Source organism: Anopheles gambiae, chromosome 2 (genome assembly GCF_943734735.2).
Source record: "Anopheles gambiae chromosome 2, idAnoGambNW_F1_1, whole genome shotgun sequence".
NCBI classification, from domain to species: Eukaryota; Metazoa; Arthropoda; class Insecta; order Diptera; family Culicidae; genus Anopheles; species Anopheles gambiae.
Genome location: NC_064601.1, coordinates 27,364,848 through 27,388,755, shown reverse-complemented (window position 1 = coordinate 27,388,755; position 23,908 = coordinate 27,364,848). Strand labels below are relative to the sequence as shown.

The window sequence follows — 23,908 nt, the reverse complement described above, 5'->3', positions numbered from 1 at the left end:
TTCCCGATGTAAGGATGCTTTGTATCCTGGAAGGATTAAACGCGAGCACAACCTCGCTCTCGTCTTCGTCTCTGTTGACTGACAATTTAACCTTTTCCTCGTAGAGCATTTGGCATTCCGGATCGCATTGGTCGTTTCCGAAAATATCGAGCAGCTTAGAACTGACCATGTTCTACACAGCACAGCAAACGAATGACTTTATTCAAGGCACGATTCTGAAAAAAATATATCCGGTTGTCCAAGTGTAGGCACAACTTTACACAGCCCATAGAACCTTTCATACCATACGTCAGAAGCCAACATCATCTGGGCGGCACCTAGACTGGCAGACGTGGTGTTTCACATTTCGGTCAGATTTGAACGAAAAAGAATAGTTAAAATGCTCTCTGTGTAACACTTTATTACCTTTCCGTGATTACAGATTTTCTGAAGAAAATTAACTACTAAAAAGCCTACATTGTAGTCAAACGATTGACGCATATAGAACTAGCGATTAAGGAATACATCGTTCTTTGTTAGAATATGTTTCATGTAACTAATAAGACTAACTAAGATGATATTTGTCTTTCTTGTTAAAAGTAATAATTAATTTAAAAATTATAGAGTAAAGTGATTTAATTATCAAATTCACCTGAATTCTATAAACTACAAAATACGCAGATATTGCAATCAAAGTTATAAAAACTGTTTAATTCTTTGAACAAAGGCAATGTAAAGTGCATGGACAACATCGGCTAGTAACTTATCGGTATCGTTCAAAGTCAGCAAAAAGGTGAAGTCGTTCTTGCATCTCTGTGTCTAACTCCATCAACTATGAAGGCACGAACGACAAACGTTCCAATGTCAATCAACGAAATAGGAAAGTGCTGCATGGGAATCTGCACGTAACTCCTTTGAGGTTGACCCTGAGGGGCACCAAGGAGTGACTAGAGTGCCGACACCCTTGTTTGATGTCCATTTATGGGTTGGCTAGATAAACACATTTTTTTCCTGTTCAATAGTTGTAACGATCGATTAGTAACATGAGAAATTATTTTATGTTTTGTTGATTTATTACAACAGCCGCGTTATTGTTTTTATTTTTTTCTTATTGCATTAAAGTATGTTTCAATCCTTAACATTTGGAAACTTTCTTGGAGGATTGTTTGAGACAGCAAAAGGTATTTGAAAAACTCAAACGATTTGTGGAATTCTCCACGCTCAGCAACACCGTCTCTTTTCTAAGGCGTGAAAAAGATTATTCGAAAAACTTCCCACCATCGCCACTGACGATAGAAAGGAGAAAAGTGTTGATCTATTCACAGATTGCACCATTCCAAGCAGCTGCAAGTTGCTGCTCCTCTCACGGGAGTTCCTTAATAGAAAAAGAAGATTCCCAGCAGCACCAACCTTAACCGGAAACACACCGAGGCGGATGGCAATAATGAGATTGCAGATTCTTTGCAGAGTTTTTCGCCAGACGTTTCGTCCCACGACGCAGACATGCTCAAACGTAAGAACACAGAAGGAGGAAAAACTATAAAATGCAGAGACAAATTCTATGTGTCACTATCAAGCTGACAAACAGGCTCTTTTGGGGGAGAGTTTATGAAAGCAAAGCTGACAAAAATTGCAGCAGAATGCAAGATACCGAAGTCTCAGCAAGTATCCGTTTTCTGTCGTTATGCAAGACTCTTTAGTATCGCCACCTTCACCTTCTTGGGTTCCCAGTTCTATACAGACGCTGGAATGTGCACGTGTGTTGGCAGCAAATCCGAAATCCTATTAACTATACTAGTATCTAGGCAAACGTCACGTGGTTGAGGGACAGTTGAGTTAAGTAGTGGAAAAGAAAACTAAAAAAAAGTCACTCCAAGAGCTTCAACTATTTCATACAGTAAAATTAAACGGGTTTCAAACCTCGACAGCACAAGCCAAACATCTGAAACATCTCGCATTTCGGATAACCACATATTGGTTCATCTTCTGGATGAAAGCGAACGAAAGAATAGGAATTCATCGAGTAAATTATCGATCACTTGCTGGCAGTCCAAAATATGGGCTTATCTCGCAAAAATGAAGAAATATTGAATCCTTTCCGAGTAGCTAAAGATTATCAGAAATGTCTTCCAGTGTCAAACTATGTTTCACTGGTAGTTTTCACGAGTATATTTATCTTTTATCAATGGTAAATATATTCAAACTATCGACCTGAAGACATATACAATTCTGCTTGGCAATATATAACAACAGTTCAACAAGGTCCGAAACAATTCTCTTGATAAAGTTTTACTTTCCATTTCTATCAACACCATTCGAGTTGCACACATTTATTGTGCACGTTACAGTTCCCGATACAATGGGAGTTCTTTCTAAAAAGAAGACATTGAATTCAGCGCAACTGGTACGACCTATCATATCATATCTTTAGGTGCGTGAATTTATGATTAAAGAGGCACTATGCCTCTCAGACATGGCCTGTAGAAACTTTTCCGATATCCGAAAAACTTTCGTTTGATTAGGTTGGTAGAAAACAGAAATCGAGCATTCCCTTGTGAAAACACCGTTCTAGCAAAGAACACACATAAACAAACCACACATCCACAGGCTAGGCAGCGATGATGACGCACAGTCGTAAAAGTTTGATTTCTCTTTCGACAGCCTTGTAGATTGGGATACGAAGGAGCCAGGAACGAGCCCCTGAAAGTAAGAACGTGACATCGTAAAATGTGATAAAGTCCTATTGGCCATCCTTTAGACTAGGTTAGTATCAAAGGGATACTCTTCGCCAAACGGCAAGAAACACAGGCCAAATATTTACGACCAGCCTAATGGACTTATAGAATGTCGATACGCCACCTCATTCTTCTGCTGACTTTCTTCTGTTGTGTGTGGTGCGTAGACTGATAGGGCTTTTATTTGAACGGCTATTTTTTCTTTGCCTTGCTCTGGTGTGAGTAAAAAGGCGTGTTAAGTGCTAAAGTAAGAGTTAGCTTTTCTTTTATGAGCGTGCGTTGTTGATTGTTTTCAGTTTTCATTTCCGCATTTTATTGCTTCATTTAATGAAACGCCAATGGACACCGGGCAAAATTACCGATTTGACCAAACAAACAAAAAACGAAAGGATGGAAGCAATAGTTAATCACACAGCAAAGTTTTGTAAGTATTTTTTTCTTAAAAACTATGAATGGGTTCTTTTTGATCGTACGGTCACCATTTGCGTAAGAATCGCCGGGCGTCTCCTTTCGCATTCATTAGTTAGTACATGTAAATTGGCTTGCTATGTCTAATGAATATGTTCAACTAAATTAAAAGTGTAGAAAATTGAATGTGCTTCACTTTCGCATGTATCCTTTTATCTACAATATTGCTAGCATATACAATTTTCCCCGAACGATCGTAATGATTTTCTTATTGTAAAATACAATTGGAAAACGGTACCCTGTTGCCTGAAAACATTCTCAGGAAAAAGTGCTATTTGTAAAGGGTCTTTCCCTCTTAAAACCTTGCTTTTACGTTAGACCTCATGGAAACACATTCATGGAAAAGAACATGCATCACCACTTGTTCAACTTCAAAGCCGCATCGAACGTATGGTGCAAAAGCGGGAGATTGAAACGATGATTTATGATTACAGCAGAGTTATAAAAAATGTAGTAAGTCCCTTGAAGTTTAGATCGTACGAAATGTTTGCTTTCAATTGCATTCAATTATGGTAAACTGCTAACGAGCAGCGCCTTTTCCATATACTGTGAAGAAAAGCAATGTTGTGCAAATAGATTTCTCCATTGAGAGTATCAAGTGTATGAAATACTGAATGGTTTTTTTTGTAATAGAAGAAAGGTCAAAATACCTTTTAAATTATCTTAAAGCTTAAGAAATACTTGAAATACTGTTATTTTCTATACATCGTGTAATGATTTATTGCCCATTAAAAATAAAATACTTTACCTCGACACACAAAGGCGCTCAAAACCTACTTTCATGAAACGGTCAGACTTAAACTTAAAATTAAGGAAACTTTACAGTAATTGGTTTATTCAACAAGCTTTTATAATTCAAAATAATTGCTATCGTTTTGATCAGGGGTCTCCAAACTACGGCCCGCGGGAGGCATGCGGCCTACGAGAGCCTATAATGTAGACCGCTATGATTTTGAAAAGAATTAAAAAAATATATAATTTTATTTTTTTTTTTAATTTTTTTAATCAAATATGAAACATAACAGTAAGCAGTAGAAATTCTTTAAAATGACTTACTCATTAACTAAAGGTAGCATCAAAATGGCCCTCAACAAGATAATTTGCATTTCAAAGCGGTTCGCGAACTTCGACTCACTACAATTGCAATTTACTTCCTTTCTTTTGTTGAAGTTAACGCAAACATGGTTAAAGAATGAACGGAATCAAGCCGCTTAGTGGACCATTCATTGACGAATCAAATAATAGTGATGCAACTATGTAATCATCTTCCGTTTTCCTAATCAATCTAAGCCTCTCTGACAGTTCATCAATCAACCACGGGTTGTTCAGTATTTCAAGTTCATTTCAAATGTTTCATTTCGATATTCTAGGTTGGTCAAGATACGGATGAGTAACTACTGCTTTCCTGTATCTTGACTGTGTAGTGTGTAGCTGGTATTGTTTGAGCTAGCGAAAGTGACTAATGTGTTGATGTTAGCGTCCATTAGAAGGCTATTGCTGTCTTGGTTTCTACTCGACGGTAAATACAAGAATAGCAACAGATGCGATTGCGTGGTGATTGGGATAAGCAATCAACCTTCATTTCAGACACTCTAGTTACGTGTTGTGGAAACAGTAGAACGGAATGAGTTGTGTTAAAATAATTGCACTGCATGGATCATTTGCTTTGTTTGAAATGAACTTCTGCACCCTTGTTTGATTCAAGCGAATAAAACACGTATTCCAAGCCATACATGATACCCAAACTAAACAATGAATGAATCAGTTAAAGTGCTCAGATTTTAGAAATGCAATTAAAAGCATACTTTCGCCAAGGATCAAAGTGTGAATTGACAAACCCATTTTCGAGAGCAAGATTACCCCATGATACATGGGATACGTATAAGTGTAGGGTCTTTTAATGACACCATTTCATTATTATTTAATTGGCACTTAAATATTACCCCCAAAAGCTACATGTGCTCAACCATAGATTCCCAGACATTCTTGATGATGATGCTACGGCCATTAGTCCTCGCTAAATCCCAATGCCATGAATAAACAATGATGTCGAAAACAATCTCTCTAACAAACAGCAGCGCAAAACATATCGCATCGACAGTATTTCAACACCTTCCCGCTATCCTCGCGTATTCCGAATGGCACCGACCACCTTGTCATTGAATTGTGCAGCACAAACATTGCAGCTTTCAGCGTTTAAACCAAACCAAGATACTAAAAGTCTCGCATGTTCCCCAACCCGCACACCGGTGACAACATTTCCGGATCGGTGATTTTGTTTACTATCTAACACATGGATAGGCAAGGGATGGTGATGACGTACGCTTGTTTTTCGTGATTATAAATTTCCACTTCCATGCCACCGATCTAATTAATCTCGAAATAATTGACAACACCATAAAACGCAGATTTATGTTACCACAGTGTCGGATATGTTTGACTCTTTACACGAACCAGATAGAGCAAGTGAGAGAACATGGGATGGAAATAGTTTATCAAAGTGGTTTCTGCAACCAAGAAACATATCACGCCTGAACGTCGGTTGGAAGAGACCGGTAGAGGTCGTGATTCTCGTTTGTGTTATACCATCGTTTGTTGTGTTTACTATCAGAACGGGAGACTGTCTAGCCTGATGCAGGAAGAGATATGGTTGTGAAAAGTTATTCACTGTCATGACACGCATGATGCAAGGATGAGGATAAATATGAATTTCGTTGTGTGCAATGAAGAAATCCCACATTACGACAACTTTACACTTTGGAAATGTTTTCACAGATAAAGATCATTCTTCAATTTGTATTCATGTATTTCTACATATTAATGTGTATATGGTATTGCTTGCTCTGAATGCTTTTTTCCAACGATCATTGGCGATAATTTAAAATTCTCTCCTGCTGCTTACTTTCTACAACAACAGAAAAGAATTACTCCTATAACTGTGTACGTTGCGGTGAAAAACTGTCGTGTGAGAACGAGAAGAAAGTTGTGCTAGCTGCTCGAAGGAAATTAATTTTTCAATAACTTACAAAAATCAATCAAACAATCACCATACCATACCATCGTACAACTTCCGCCAAGGGGATCATTCTACCGTCATGAACCAATCTGCTCCGACTAAAGAGCTCTGCAAGAAACGCACAAAACGTTCGCTCTGATGTTATAGTAATCGATTGTGTCCACACGCACGTTCACGAGCAACCATTATCCCATTTGCCTGGCTACCAACGACGCCTTGAACGAACGGCGCCATGACGCTACAGGCAAATACATATTTAATGAACTTTGTAATGGTTTCCATATAATATGTAGCAACATGGCCCTAGTGCAATGGGAGACGCCTGTAAGGTGGAAATGTTGTGGCAGGCGTTACTAGTACGTTTCCTTCTGACTCAGCCAGCGTCGGGCACCCAGAGGCTATTCGAGACGATGTGTGCTGGAAATGGTTGCGGTCGCGATCGGTAAACACTGTTCTGTTGCACTCTACTGCTGTAAGGAGTAACAAATCGAAATCATTTCGACGCAAAGTTCATAGCGTGGGTGTCAACAAAATCACTCCTACAATAACCTACTGTGCATGAGCTTTGAATTCTTTCTTCTGAAGCAGCATGGAAACATACAACAATGCAAACATATGCTGTGATAATTTTTAAAATATTATTTCAATCTTATTTTTATATAATTAAAATGAAACAGTTTATTCTAAGAAACGCATTCTAGGATTTTATAATCAATTTTGTTTAGTTAATCCATCTCATCAGCCTGTTCCATGTTATGTGCCCCATGCCAAGGATAGACATATTCAGTCTTTCCTTCCATTCATTGACATGGGATTAACGTATAGGATTGCCAATAAATTGCTTTTTGTCGTTACAAGCGTAACAACATAAACGGGTATACACGTAAGGAACAAATGTCAACAACGTCAAGTGAATGGCACTGGAAAGAAAATGTTTAATTGTCTAGAACACGGAATCGGATCCCATCGGATCCCTAGAATGTGAGTTGATGCCATACAGACACTGACGATGACACAATGACAGTGCGATAATTAAGCGCTGAATAAATGATGGCACACACTGCGAAGGAAGAAATTGCTCAAGAGCTTGCTTTTATGTCTGCAAGAAAAGGGCATATCCTATGGCATTGGGCATATGTGTAATAAAACTACCTAAACAGTCAGTAATGTCCAAAGTGGACGAAAAAAGCTGTAGTTTGAGGACCAAGTGTTAAATGGAAATAGTTAAAGAACAATACAAGTTTTGAGCAAATTCAAAACAGTTCCCATGGATATATTGGAATTACATACAATGCTTTATAATTTTGAATAAAAGAGTATTCCTCTAAGTTTGATCTTATTGACTAGTTCATCACTTGTCCTACTCCTCCAAAAAACTTCATTGATGATGTTCTTTTGGTTCGGTACAACTTGAGCAACAGCCTGTGCTATAAACAGAATAGTATTTATTTCATTTATGTCCTACAACCAGGATCAGGTTCGACAGATAATTTATGGTTAATGGCCCTATTATTTTTAGCAATATGAGCAAGTAAACTCGTGTGCCTTTTGTAGGCAAAGCATGCGTCATTACATTTAGATAATCCATATGATGCAGGAAGCTCACACGACGCGTGCGATGATTGGATCGCTGAACACGAAAGAAAATAATAATCATTAACGGAAATCATTCCATTTCATTACCATTCGAAGCACACCAGCTTATAGGTTAAGTGTGGTTTACCCGTGGCGCTAGGAGCTGATTGAAAATGGCGCAGCGCTCACTCTAGCGGTACTACACCACTATGGACGTGATTCGTAGACTCACATCTTCTGCAGCGGTTGTTCAACACTACGCGAAGAGCTCATTACAGCAAGTGGTATCAATAGTTGAGCTCTTTGCGTTCTTCCCAATATTGCCTTCTGTTATGCATCGCAACGTGATGCAGCTGTAAAAATTACACAGACGTGGAACGCGTCGAAAAGGTGGTTTCATACAACGTATTTTATATGCGATAAAAGACATGCAAGAAATATGTCTAATCGCACCAAAGGCTTTGATATGTTACACAGAGCACTAGAACAAATTCAGTGCATGCAATATACACTTTTGAAGAAATAAACATGGTGTCAACGTTCATAATTTCTGTTTAGATTTTTTTTAAAGCGTTTGGCACTGTTAAGTATTCATAGTATTACTGAGCCATCAAAAACAAGCCTGGGCCCTTTTTCAAGGCAACCTACAGCACGTGTTTTATTTCAAATCAAGTTATTTTTCTATGGTGGCTTGTGCGACACAATAGACGAAAACCGAAAACGATGAAATCTCCAATAAAATGATCAGCAATAGCGTTAAAATGTTTCAGACACATTATGCAAAAATGTATGTGTACATGGTAATTATGAATCAAAAGCATAAATTCAAAATTTCGAACAGTGAATTCAGAAATATGACACGTAAAAAAACCATTTCAAGTTAAAAAATATATAAATGTAAACAAATATAAATAAATATAAAAAATAATAAATAAGTATAAATATTTCTATTCAACAATATGGATGAAATAAAAAAAGTACTCTTTGTGGTTAAAAAACTAATGTTTTACTTCTGATAGCAAAAAACATAGACACACCAACCAACAATTACAACGCGGGACCTGTGAGTTAAACTGAAAGATGCCGCGAGAAAGTAGCACTTAGTGCTCCCCTAACACCTCACACTTTGAAGCTTAGCATAAAATACTAAACGGGTTGCAAGGCTGCTAAAGATGAATGAGATTTGAAAGCAACGAATGGAAGTAATGAGTTTTCTATACCACAGCAACTTTGGTCTATGACTGATGGGATATACGTCAGAATAGCAGTGTCCAGTTTTATTACCAAAGTAACATCAAAGCAATTACAGCGAACATTCTTCAGCCCTTTTTTAATTTCTGGCGGGATCTGAAAAAAAGAAACTGCTTTTTTGCTTAATGGATTCTTTTAAACTGCTTATTAAGCTTTAAGGAGCAATGTATATGTTTAATACGGGTATCAGAGAAGCATTCCATTTTTATACTTCTGTTAGAAAACAAATAATGTTAACAAACAATAAATTGAAAACTATAATCAGGTTTCATAGAATAAATTAGTTATGTCTTTCAAATGAAACTATCAACGTTGCAGTACGATTTAAAATTACATCGAATAACAAACAAATTAATCATAACTATGGTCCAAAATATAAGCATAATATTCAACCAAACTATTCCATTTTTTACGCAAACACGAAGAGTCATCAACATGCAGTGTTATCGTCAAGAGCTCTCTAACGCTTTCGTTGCGAACCTCTGCCACAAAATCTTGCTAATGCTAATACAAAAAAAAACAATGCTCAAAAAACGACACCAAAAACGACGCTCACCAATCCCACCAAACAACATTTACCAGTAACGTTGTTTTAGTGTGCTTGTTAACTGATATGGCCTTTCAAGAAGTTCGTTCCGGTTCAATACTGGAGCTAAATAGTTTTCCCTTCACTGCTGTAATACTGCTAATACAGCCACTGCACAATAGACCAAGATTACAGCATCAGTAGCATACCAGTTAGAATGATGCTTTTGTCTGTTTGCTGCAGAGCGCGATTCTTTCAAAGAATAAAATAAGTGCACTCCGGGAAATAACATCCCAACAACGGCGTATGTCGTTTGTCAGCTTGTTTAAGCTTGTTTGAGCTTGTTTCAACTTATCTGCGTTACACGTTTACCAGCACATTTGTACGTGTCACAGTGGGTACTAAATGGTACCTTTTGTTAATTTTCTATCGTAGCTGAGTATTTCAAAAAGAAGTATAAGAGATCAAGCTTGGAACTGTATAAATAGCTCATTTGGTCGTATCACCTTCGATTAAGGAGGTGGTATCGTAAATATCAATTAGTCAATTAGATTGGTCACTGAAAGCCAAGCCCATCAGTGGTACAGGCAGGCCTTGATCGACAACGGTTGTTGAGCCAAAGAAGAAGAGAAGATCGTAAATATCAAGATTTTGGAATAATTAAAGCTTATTTGCAGAAAGTCTTCATAAGAAATAAAGTGCAATGAAAGTCTTTTTCAAGCATTTTCTACTTTTTTCCAATTCCTTAAAGTGACAAACTTTGTTCACTTCTACGTAAACTGAGCGAAATACAAATAATACGTGTTAATAAAAAGACGCACAAGAAGTTGCGCACAACTTGCAGCATGCCTCGCTGAAAATAATTTCCGAGTCATCTACCTTGCTGATAATACGCATTTTCATACAACCAGTTATGATCAGGAGCGAACGATGATGAGGTTGTAATCGTTAACGCTAGAAGAAACGACGATGAACGTTCTTTTCTGACCAATTTCTTACATCATGAAACATACCACGGAGCAGCGTAAGAGAGATAGAGAGAAAGCTAACAATCTACCAGACCAAATACACTGTTACAGGGAAGGTGATGAAATTAGCTGCAAAATTTAATTGCCCATAAAATGAGCATTTTATGAGCCACATAATTTCTCCGTCCACATCAAAGCGTTTTTAGAAGCAGGGTGCAAATCTTTCGCAGCTTGCGAATCATTGCGTAAAAAAACGCAGAAAAAACAATTTGAAACCAGCAAAAATATTCTGCAAACATAGGCGCAACCCACCCAGCACATCATCTGAAACAAGAGCAAACAACAACATCATATTTGCACTCCCTGTTACTCCTAGTCCTGCGTCTCAAGCATCGTCCAGAAACGTACTTAATGCGTTGATAATTAACAACATGCCTTCCTGTACGCTTTTCCCACACCGACCAAACCTGCCCAACTCTTTCCTAATCGGTTTCAGCTGCTGGCGCTAACTCGATCTGATGACGTCCGGCATACAGGTTGCATTGCTCATTTCTTTTAAATTTAATAAACGATGATATCTTCCAGCTGTTTGGGTAAATGATTCAGCTCCCGGAAGGCAGCGTTGATGGTGCGAATAAAAATGCAGCATACTGCGATGGAAAGAATGCTTGAAAACGAATCATTGAATTTAATGTTCACACCTAAGTTGCAAAACAAAATATCCGCTGCAGCATTTTGTCGAGGAGCTTGGATAGTTTCAATAGCCCTTCAAATAATCTAGTTGTAATCTACAATACAAAATAATTCTTTTTTGAAATATAACACAGGATTTTATCAATCAGCTAAATAATAATAATAACTAAGCCTTTTTAACTAAATTAAAAAAAAAACACATACACTGTTTCAACTGATACTCTCTGGACATGAATGATGAAGTCAAACATGGGATATGTCTCGTTAAAACAATGCATCATCCCATGTATCATCCGAGTGTACTTCTTTTGTATTACCGATACCAAAGTTTCCCGTCATTATGGTCCATACTGAAATTACATCAAGCCTGGTCAAATTAAGCCATAAGCTTCGAGAACACATTGCTAAAACGGACAAGTGGCTAAGTGGGCTTGTTTGAGTAAGCTTGAGTTCTTTTCCATAAAACACCCCTTCCAGCTAAACCGGTTTGACCAAAGGACGGATGGGTCCAGCGTCCCGTGACCGTGCATTAATGAGTGCGAGTACCGTAAACCCAGTACTACCCACATCGGAAAGAGGATTTAGTTAGTCCCACTACGGGAAAGCTCTTCGACCCGAAACTCCTAGAGGCACACTTCAAGTGCGCTTCTGAAGTGCTTTCAGTTTATGAAGTGACGACGATATTACATGACTCACTGTCGTACCTCCACCTCTGCATGGATGCTGGCACAAACATGTTCAACAGGACAGTGTACAGGACACACGAGAGATAGTCGAAATGGAACCAGTATGCTAAGCCCTGGCACGAGAAAAACACACCGCCATTGGGTACGCTTGGATTTTCAATTGCTTAATTACTTTATTAGCATATGAAGTACCTACCGCCTATGAAGTTCGCGTGGAATACCTTCGCATGGAAGAGAAAAAAAAACGCATACCCACCTGTAAAAGGCCGATGGGGCGAACGCGGCGAATATTATTAAGCAAAACGCATGGTAATTAGCGATTAAGATTATGGTCGGCGTCGGGTTTATGGCGACCCGTAATGCAAATGAAGAGCTTAAAATCAATTGCAGGTGAATACGTGCGAATACCAATTGTGCAGGGGATACTATGGAAATGAGAATCAAAAAGGGTGTGAGCTAGAGACTACATCGTACAAAGTGCTGTTTGAAGCTGTCGAAATCATACTGTTGCTCAGTGGCGGATCAAGGGTATCGAGGGCCCTAGGCGGAACGACGAGTTGAGGCCCTCTGTAAATGGTAAATGTTGTTGGGGGGGTAGCGGCACTAAAGTTGCTGTTGGGAGATTGAACAGTAAACTAGAAATGCCGTCGGGGCCCCCTTCGATCAGTCGCAGTCGCAATCAATTTTTGCTGACGGGGGGGGGGGGGGGGGGGGGGGGGTTCAAATGATTCGCCAACCTCGGGGCCCATCCTTCCGGGGCCCTTGTCGCTAGTACTCTGTCCATACGGCATACTATAGAATGGCGATCTACGGGGCCCCTAAATCGGCGGGGCCCCAAGCGGCCGCCTAGTCCGCCTACCGTTAGTTCCGCCGCTGCTGTTGCTTCATTGGAGCAGTGTCTGCATTACGGGTATTATGTTATTCCTAATTATATGCTCACACGAAGCACCTTCACCTGCTAATAAGCAGTACTTCTAGCAACTATTGAAGCATGACCATTTTCTGGAACTTAAGCTATTCATTAGTTCCAAGACATTTAAAGACCATATCTGATATTCTGAATCAAGTCAGCTCTCAAAATCGATTGAGCTCTATTACATAGACTTACAGACCTTCTCTTATAAACACACTCCTTCACTCAATGGTAACCGTTAAGTGCATTCCATCTTCCTTAAATGACTGCGATCAGCTATACAAACAACAAATTGCGATCAGCTATTAATTAAGGTTATGCAAATGCGTCTCTACAAACAGGCTTCTCTGCATGCTCCATCTACGTGTATTGGAGAATAAATCGATACAAACATCACGATCTACTTGCATTACACGCTCCACATTTCTCACGTTCACAAAACCCACTTAGTAGTTCGCACTGCTACTTCACGGTACCCTTCTTTAGCAGTCGGGTTCGACCAAACGACTTAGTTGTATGCAGTTTGCCAAACATCGAAAAAAGTAGAAACCCAGTATTTGTCGTACCAGTGCACTTACTAACCGGTTTTCGAAGTACACTCCTGGTGGCACATTTCCTCGCCCAATGTCATCGTAAATCTATTTGATAATCTCAATTAAATTGAAATAACTCTTTTCACGGTACGGCGTAGGTCCGCCAGCTGTGTGTCACATGTATGAACCCTACCACGTACCCCAGTGGTAGCAATATGCAGTTGTGCAGTGGTGCGAGAGAATGCAGTAAGTCTTTCAAATTGGACGACAACCATCGCCTTTCTAGTCCAACACTTCTGGACTGTGGATTCGGTTAACTGCACGAACGAACACGATAAAATTTACAATGCGACGCACGATACTGATCACGAAAAGATGCTTGTCTGGTCACAATAATTGCTTTAAGGAAACCCCAGCGCCCTGATTTATAGTGCTCGAAATGCTTGTATGACCGTATTATATGCATTACTGAAACTCGAAGAATAGTTTTAAATGACGAGCGACTTATTTTTAACCTTTAGTAATAGAAGTATCAACCAGTACAACAAGGACAATGTTTACTACCAATATTTAAGCAATTATACAGAAAATTGACTTCATTTTAAAAAGCTAGCGAAGCGACATGTCTAATCATCTGTTGAACTGATTTTGTTTGATCTTCAAATAGTGTACATCAAAGTATCTGCAAAGCTTCATCAAACAATCAAACAACGCTATTCACATTCCGTCAAAATATCTGGCTTAACCTGTTAGCAGATTTCATCAATATCGCAAGGATGCATTGATGTGTGAACATTTCCACGTTTTCGTATTGTCTCACTATTCAATGGAACACTGTTTCCAATATAAACACCATTTTGCTGCATGAATGCTTCCATTTTGTTAATCCATCCTTTTTTCCAAAGTTCTACGGTTCATGCAGACCATTTTCATCATCACTGCGCCAGCGTGGACTTTTGTCCTGACGGCCATGCACTTGCTGACTTTTGACTATTTTATCCCCTTTTTGCATTTTTCACATACTTCACGGCTAGCGTTTGTGTCGCTGTATGTCAGTATGTCTGCCGATGACATGTGGTTAGTATGGTTAGTACGAGAACTTCACACTCAGCCCTAAAACCACCGTTTTAAGTGTCCCAACACCGATTGCTGGACAATGTTCACAATTTTAGGGCAGTGCACTTGCACATGATTGAGCTTCGTGTGAGCAAACTATTATCGAAACTGGAATGAATCTACAACCACACCAAACCATGCGTGTATTGCAACGAAGTGGCTCATGCAATTCAAAAACTTTGCGAATATTTTATATTAATCGAAATAGAAACAATTTTCATCCAGAACCATCGTGTGGACGGACATGTCAGGTACGGTGTGGTAGCATTAAACAAATGAAAAGTATTCAAACACCATGTAATTGTATACGTAAGTAAATAACAAAACCTAGATTTTATATAATTTTATTAATATAGATTTCTATTCTAAAATTCAAACTATGCTATAAAGTTAGAAACTCAGCTATTCTAACTAAACTACAGCCACAATTGAAGATTCTCTGGTACTCGGTACAACAGCCTCATTGAGATGGTAATTGAATGTATCAGATTGTTAATTAAAATCCTATCGATCGCTACTCTCATCAACCCACGACCATGGAGAGGCACGACTTTCATCATGTTGAGCTGGACATGACGGAGCTCCTGCAGCATTCATCCAAACGATGTCCATGTCATTGCATCTCTTCCAATCCCGAAGGCCAAATGCGCAGCAAGTTCAAAAGCGTGATTTTGTGGGTTGGAGCATTTAACAGCAACAGTGACACATGAAAGTTGCTGTAGACGGTGAAAACCACCGCTGATGAGAACTGGGACTTTTTGCGTAACGGGAGCTTCAGAAGGGTCCACCATCCAGTGGACGTTATGACTGGTCGGACGAGTTCTGCACACGATGGCAAGTTAATCATCACGCTGGTTGAGCCGTCGCGTAACAAAAAAACGCAAAACACAACGCTTCAATCATTGAGCACACAATGCACCGATAGTTCGCTGTTCGCAACACATCAATCGTCCAGTCGACCTATTTCAACTACAGAAGCGCCAGCTGGGAAACTGGCGGTATTGCCGTGCGTGACGTGACAGGAAGCATTCCTACAAACACCATGATAGAATCGCTCGTTTTTCTTCCATTATGCTTTCTGGTGCGTCAAAGGTTTACCACCACTAACCATTGAGCACGAGTTTAAAAACATGAAAAACGCTGAAATTGACTGCAGGTATTTGGCTTTGGCATGGTACAACCTGAACGACCACGAAACGAAACGGAAGCAGTTTGCTTCCAAACACCTTCCCAACACTGTGCACTAATTGCACCAAGAGGCACAAACACCACATCAAACACTTCTCAATTCATCAAGCAGAAGTGTTCTAGAAACACCGATTTTACACTAGAAAATCGTTCTTCACAACCTCCTCGTTTCCTTGCAAAGCCATTATTTCTTGAGGCGCAAATGACCATTTTCATTAGCGACTTTCCCTACGATGACATCATCGACTGTTGAGAAAATCTTTTCAGTCACGAAATGCAAAAACTATACAACCTCCGTGATATGAAAACTAAAAACTGTGATGGAAAGTGTACGCCTAGTTCATTACGAACGTGCTTACGCGTAGTTCTCACCAATTATAACGATCAATAACGTACACTGCCGCAAAGTAATCGGAAAAGAAGATTTGATCAACCCTTGCAATGTAAACTTGCTTTGATTGTACAAGTCTAACATTCCAAAATAAAAGAGCTGAGCAAATAGTTAGAAACTGTATTTACATTTTGCACTATTCTATGTTTTTCTTGATCAAAACTTGCTCAATTCCAATTTGTTATCCTAACATCCAGCAAAAGCATAAAAAGTTGAATTGACCATCATTACCGCAGCTCTTATCTCCGTTGATGCTCAGTCTAAGCACTACCATGGATTGACCATACTTTCCTCTCTGACAGCCTTTTCTAGGCACCTGCCTCTTGGGGTTTCGTTTCCCTGAACTGTGGTTAACCCCTTATTTACTGTCTCATTGCAAACTCGAGCAAACGTAAGCCTGTCTCCAATGGGACCCATAATGAGTGTTACTTTACACCGAGTGCGGTAACACTATCGAGTGCTCAAGCGGTGCTCTTGTTTGTGTAGTTTAAAAGTGGTTTAATCCGGGCTTTTCCGGGGATGAGGCAAGTGTAAACTTACGCAGTATTTGATGCGTCACTGTGGACGTACTATTTAAAGGACTCCCTTAGCAATGCATCGTTCACGACGTGTATCGTTCCATGACTTGTCAAACAACGAGGCAAACGGGAGGAAAGGCATAAGAGTTCTGACACCATGAATTAGCAAACATAATACCACAGAGCTTGGTCTGACACTTACAGTCCTGGCCAGCATCTGCAGTGACATCCGTCTGCCTTTCGTTGCGATACTAATGGACATCCTGGGCTGCTTGCCTATCAGTTGATAGACACAAAAAGTGTGCATAGCATACCTAGCGTACCGTACTTCTGATGCATTTTCCATGACACTCGTACCGTTAAAGTTTCCATTCATAGAGCAGCTTGTTAGTAAAGTTGATATTTGTGGAACTTCAGCACGGATACGGTTACTTAAATTGGGTGTCTACGGTATAAATTGAATTGCGAAATAGTTATCTTCTGGATTCTAGAAGAACCATTGAGATAAGAATCCCCACTAAAGAGGTCTACCATTTCCTTTTCTATTACCAGGTATACTAGTATAAGCATCATAGCACGCCACAACCCTCGAGGCACATTCAATCCTGTACACTCAAAACCACAGAAAACTTCTCCCACAAAGATGAGAGATTCTAGCATTCTGTTTTGGGTTTGTTTCAAAGGTTTAGATTGCCTTCAGTACAGATTTGATAGTAACTGTCGTTTTATATTTACATTCTATGTTTGTACGGTTTTAGTAGTGCACAGAAGCATTTCAAAAACCACAAAGATTCACCTTTGTGCTAAAATCAGTTCCAGTTTCACAGCAACGATAAAACGTATAAATATTTGCACGCAACAATGACAATATCACAGATGATTATGTTGGTTGTGGAGGTTATTATGAAGATAATTTTAACTGATAGTGTTTCAATGCAATCGAATTTTCCAGATCAAAACAGGACTGCACGGAAATTTATCCATCATTGCTTATTGAATAAAGTTATTCCTAGTTATATTTTTTTGTATTAAGTGATCAAACATAGAAGTATCTTGATAGATTATATTATTTTATGTAAGATATTTCAGTATGACACAAGTTAAAAGTGACAAAATTTTCTCATTTTAAAATAACATATAATGAACTAAATAATGATTGATCAATTTATATCCATTTCCAATTCCAGAACAGCAACAAACCGGTTCACCAAAAGAGAATAGCGCTTTGACACTTTGAACACTTTGACATAAGAAATTCACGTTTAAATGAATGCTCAATCGCTTAGCTAATTACATACCAAAGACATTGTTCAGCGGCAACTACCACCACAAAGTAAAAACAGAACCAACACACAGAGAACAACGCTAAAAACAACAACGACCGTACAACGATGGAAAATGATGCAGAGAACAAAGATTCCACACATCAGTATGCGTAATTATGTTATTACCATATTATTATGAGGTTTGTTTCTCCTGGGTGGGCAACGGAAGAGCCGGAACGAAGGATGATGCATACGTATGACAACACGGTTTTCATTTGTTCGATTTTTCTTCTTTGAGTGAAACGTGTGTCGTGTAAATCCATCAACCAACATCAACATGCACAGGAGAAATTGGAATAATTTTATTTTAAGAGAAATTCACACAGCCAATGGAGATACATCTCGACCACGACATGATGATTGAAAGACACCACGAAAATGAAAATAAAACTAAAAAACATCGTCACAACTAGTCAGTTGGGAGTTGTTTGCTGTTTTCCACTTCCCATCGGATGAACATGTCAACTGTTACGATGTCTAGCGATGGGTATGTCTCGTTCGCGTTTGACATTTCCATTTCAACTTCTTGTCTGTTCATGGATGGCTCGGAGGTGTATTTCGTGTTATGTTCTGCTCATCCCTGCTTAATTCAACGACGTGCTTGAGCTTTTCATCTTTTGACTCGTGCCCAAGACCACCCAAGCGTTCGCAAAAGGGTCCGTGAGGCGACTCTGGTGAAAAAGACATCTATTTTTTGATGGCTTAGGTAATTTTAAACGAAAATAAAACACCTTCAGTTAGGTTGAAGAGGCGTACACGCGACATCACCGCTAATCGATGAGACCAATAAATCTTGTCCATAACTCATCCATCCACCCTTTATGAATAAGCATAATGTTGCGTGTCATGCCAATGCTCCATCATCACCTTTTTATGCCTTTTTGACTTTGACTGCGACGTTTGCGGGCTTTTCTCATTGTTACTGTCGAGGCCATAAATATCGGTATCTATCGTTGCTTCTCAAAAGCAATACCAGCAGGACCTTCAACGCGATCGTTTTCAGCTGCTTTTGAGGCTTGCATGTGCTCTCGTCAAGTTTCTCTTTTGGTCTGATTTTTAATAATAATAATAAATAAATTCGTCATGTCTACTGGTTAACAAGGTGTAGACAGCACACTGAACGTATAATGGCAATTGACGTCCAACCGTTTGACGTGAGAATGGGGCCAATTGTGGTTCGACAGCAAGGAAAAAACACGCAACGCATGAACGGCGCCATAACATTGAATTTTCTTGTTCGTCATGCATCGACGTGTTAGACCCTTAAATTGAAGCTTCTGTCAAAAACCAACTTCAAAAGTAATAACGATAAACGATTGATTTATTTGCAAAGGTCACCATTAGCTGCAAAACCATGTTTTTTATGACTATATCATAGATAAATGCAGCACATACCCCTTACTGTCTTTCAAATAAAGAAAATTAGTTCATTTTATTTGGTATTCAAATCTGACAAGGCGGTTTGATTTTATCCATAATATGTATGAGTGGTGACATAAAAGTGGTGACTCTTACCCAAAAAATACAATAACCCTCTCGTTTTTTTTTCACACAACCACAACAAATTTATCAAGGCAGACATAAGGCAAGATTATTGATTGCAAAGAAAACGATATAAATGATTGCATTCAACGAAATTACACAAGCAAAACATGTATTAAACTATGTTGTCCACCATATGCAGCCACTTCGATTTTATGATCAACCATTTACCGACTTAACATACCCTTTCATCTGTTGTAAGCTACGACAGCGACAAAAAGATAAATATCCCGTTACAGACATGCAAATATGATCATTTCCCTTTTTTGTCTCAAACTTATCGACCGTTTACCGATGGTTGTAGAAAAATTCACAGTTCTTCTTCTTCTTTTGGCTCAACGGTTCAATCTCCTATTAATCTACAGTTATAGTTGACCAGCAAAAGTACCAGCAGATCGTCTATGCGTGATTGTTTGAAAAAAACATTCTTTCACAGCTTCTCATCCACCGATTGTCGTTATGATGGGGTGGAAAGGGAAGACTGCATAAAAAATCAATAAAAACACCGTTTCCATAAAATGATAATCGAGGTTAATAGACCATAATCAAGCACTGTGCAACTAAAAAGATACTTTATTGATTCTTAGTTCTAGCAACATGATACTTTGTCAGAAGAATCAAACCAAAACAGAAACAAAAAAAAAACTCTGAACAATAAAATTAGACAACAACCCCGGCCTCATCAATGTTCAATGTTTTAAAATGATATGACGAAATGACCAAATCAACTCGACAGGATATCACCCAGCATGGAATCTCTTACCATCATTAACTGTTATTTTAAAAAAAAAGTATATACATTGCAATAAAATATCTGGGATACTACAGAACATCTTTTAGAAATCCACTGATGTATAAATCTAAAGTAAATTCTCGTATGTACCAGTCTTGTGAAACAGTCGTCAACTCGCACGACTTCAAATCAGTTATTACTTCAAGATTTCATTGAAAATATTCAACACATTCAGATTCTGCGTATATATAGTAGCAAAACCAATAAACAATCTGGTTGATAAATAAATAATACGAGACATCCGCAATCGATACGACATTATTCCATGCTGATTGCCACAGCAGGACCTTAACCCGACCACCCGGCCTATTCAACTTCAATGTACCTTAATGTCTAACTGACGTGCGAATCGAGCGAAATTCAGTCCCATTCTACAATGAGATACACCCCGACGGATGGAACACAGCAACGTCTCTCAACTGCTACACTGCAGCTGATCGAAAGACTTGAGCGATGAAAAACAGACGCTCTCGATCGTGCTGCCAGTACTCAAGGACTGACTAGCTTCAAATGCTTCAAACAGATTCTGTCTGTCAACAACCAGTTGAACCCCGGCGTCTACAGTTGAAAAATAAACCAACTCGTTGCACTACATGTGGGTGGATGCCGCGCTGTGGTATGTTTTACATTTTAATTCGTATTTTATTTATCTCCAATGCACCATGTAACTATTTGGTTCAGGGTTTTGTGGTTTGATTTAAATCCGAAACCCTTGCCGCCACTCGTGAATTGCTTGTCCCTTACTGACGCGACTTTTGTCACATTTTTTGCCACAACGGGAGGGATTAAAACACTGCTTTTTCATACAGCATTGGGTTGGCTGGTTTATCGGCGAATCTGGGCTACGTAAATAAAATTGTTGTTTCAACGAAAGAGTTTACACATGCACAGAAAACCAACAGCCTGGCTTGCTTTTTCTTTTGCATTAAGAGGAGAAACACTCTGGAGGTCTTACACATGCAATGATGGAGATATTAATTTCTTGCACAATTCACTTTTACTTCACCGTATCTGCGTTGGCAGGCAATGATATCTCTAGCGTGGGCGAACATAGCGATGGTTCGAGGTCAAGTTATCGTATTCCGTTACAGGATGGATTCAAATGAATGATGCTTGATGCAAAAAAAAAATACAATATGTAATTCCGTGATAGTACCGACGTGTTTGGCACCAACTATTTTGTAACTTTTTAAGCTTGCATCAAATAGTACCATCAACATAATATTTTCAAAGTATTTGAAACATTACGTCCGTATTTTCAAGCGTCACTTAAGATGTAGATATCAAATTACATTACTTTCACTTATCTGTACATATGAATGTAAAAAAAACACAAACAAATCTTATTATGAATTGTAACATGCATTCCGTACTTACAGTCTGTCAGTCTCCGATGGGATCTTTCGAGGCACCTGAGTCAATCCTCGATGTGAACAATCTACCGTCGTGCCTGTGCAGGAACATAGCCGCGGACATCGTGTTTCTGCTCCAAAATAGCCTCCTCCTCCTCCGTACGGTTCTTCATTCGATGGCACAACGAGCGCTAGTACCACCGTAACGGTCAGCAGCATCAACATTTTAAACTGTGGTCCTGACCAAATCCCACGTTTGGTCATCATCATGTTGCCCGAAACGCGTCTGCTGCTGCTGTGAATGTCGACACCCAAAGGGTATGCTTCATGCAGCGCCTTCGCTTTGCAACCCTTTCCACCGATTCCAGCGATCACATTCACGTGAACTTTCAATACTGTGCGGGAATGAACACTGAATCTATAACCACATGCACTATTTGCCGCACACTTTTCGCTTACGAACTCACACTGGTATACTCCACCTGCAGGGAATAATTAATAAATGGTGATGATTATTATTTTCATTTGCACACTTTCACACTTCCGGTACACAATGAGATGCTTTTAACTCGTCCAACCACCACACGGTCACGTTCTATCCAAATTTCCAAATCGTAGCTAGGGGGCACAATGGTCTGGTCTAATCCTTTCTGAGCCAAATTTGCTTCTGCCTCAAAAAGTCTATGTTTGTTCGTGATTTTGAATTTAGTTCCGATTGTACTTATACAAAAAACGGTTTCAATAAAACCTGCACTACTGTGGAGTGTACAGTCATACCACACCGCACATCTGTTCACTTCCACATATAAGCAAGACTCAACATATAAACACCAAGCCGGTTCGCCTCGGATAGCGGTTGTTCTTTCTATGTAACGAGGGGCTGGAGTGCATTAAAACTCAATCACATTCACTAATTTAATAATGAAAATAATTTAGCTATAGTTCACATAAACGGTGAAAATTCAGGGCATTTCAATATTAACGAAGAAGCATTTCACGAAACACCGTTAGGTTCAACCGATTATACTGGATGACATCGTTGCAGAACGTGTGCAATTTGGATTTGTAAGTGGTGGTTTATTGATGCATCCATTTACCATCTCAATATATAAGGTGGCTTTGTTGAAATATGGCTTGAACAGTCGAGAATTTGACAATTTAAGTATATTTTTGATGCATCAGAATGGCTAATGAGGTAGAAAGTTTCAATAAATGCGCCAATGAATCCCATTATTCACATGTTGCTTATTCGCGTGTTGAATCTGAAATGAAACAAAAAATAGAACATATATGAATTTCATGTAAAATACCAGAGTAAATACAAATACAAATAAAACAAAAACCATTGTCATCATATCTCAAATCACTTTTTAATACACATTTAAAGCTTACATTACGAACTAAACGCATAATTGAAGAGTAATAAAAACTGTCGTTTTTGTCTAGCTTCGTAAGAAAATATCGTCCTCCTTAAACCTAATCGAAAAATCTGAATTTTTCTACAGCACCTGGCTAAAATGGCTTCCGACAAAGCAAATATTTGTACAAGCTGACCATTCGACAGCTTGCTCGTGTTCAAATAATTGCCCTAGTCCTAACGCTGATAAGCACTACGAAAGCAGTTTAGAAAGCATATGCTTTAACACAGGAAACTCGATAACGAACACCTCGCATTGCGGAACGAAGCATAGAACGAAAATGGGAGCATAACTGCCAGCGTGACATTCTTTAGGTAAGCTTATATGCATACTAGCACAAATAGAGTACCACAAAGTTACAAGAAACTCTGACAATTATCCAGAGCTACTTTTTTCTAAAGGTACATACATTTTGTAAAAAGAAGAAAAACATGATTAAAAACTACTTTCATTTATAAAAATATTGCTTTCCTAGCCTTCAATCTCAGTATTAAAAACATTATCCGCTGTGCGTACGAAATTCGGAAGAAACTTTTAGCAATATACAAGCGGAAGTCTTTTAAACTGCTGGCTTTATAAGTCTTCTCATTTCTAGATACGCCGAAGGCCCTCCATTTGCACACATCCAATACGACATCTGCATTTGGTAAGGTGCTATATTATTATCAAACAACACCATCTGTCAGTATCTTGCGTTTGTTTTTGTGTTCACGGTGGTAAGCAATAAAAAAAATATTTGGAGATTCGTCTTCTTGATAAGTCAAAATTGAGTTTCGTACTGTCTGTGCACGGTATCGTAAATGTAACTTAGGTCATCCGATTGTTGGAGAAAAAAAGTCTTCAACAATATCTTTAAAATTGATATGGCACTTTGAATTATTATGTTCAGTGGCTTATCTGTACTTGAAATATTTAAGGTTAA

General features: G+C 38.8%; 1 protein-coding gene across 7 annotated transcripts in view; it reads right to left on the bottom strand.

Moving 5' to 3' along the window:
- The window catches only part of LOC1273169 (protein slit), a 105,002-nt gene extending 82,952 nt beyond the window's left edge, over positions 1 to 22,050 (bottom strand). For all 7 annotated transcript variants that reach the window (XM_061647124.1, XM_061647125.1, XM_061647126.1 and 4 more), the window contains exon 1: positions 21,594 to 22,050. In XM_061647124.1, the coding sequence (XP_061503108.1) occupies positions 21,594 to 21,838 (245 nt within the window). In that variant the 5' untranslated portion in view covers positions 21,839 to 22,050. The remainder of the gene's footprint in view (positions 1 to 21,593) is intronic.
- Positions 22,051 to 23,908: the final 1,858 nt, after the last annotated feature.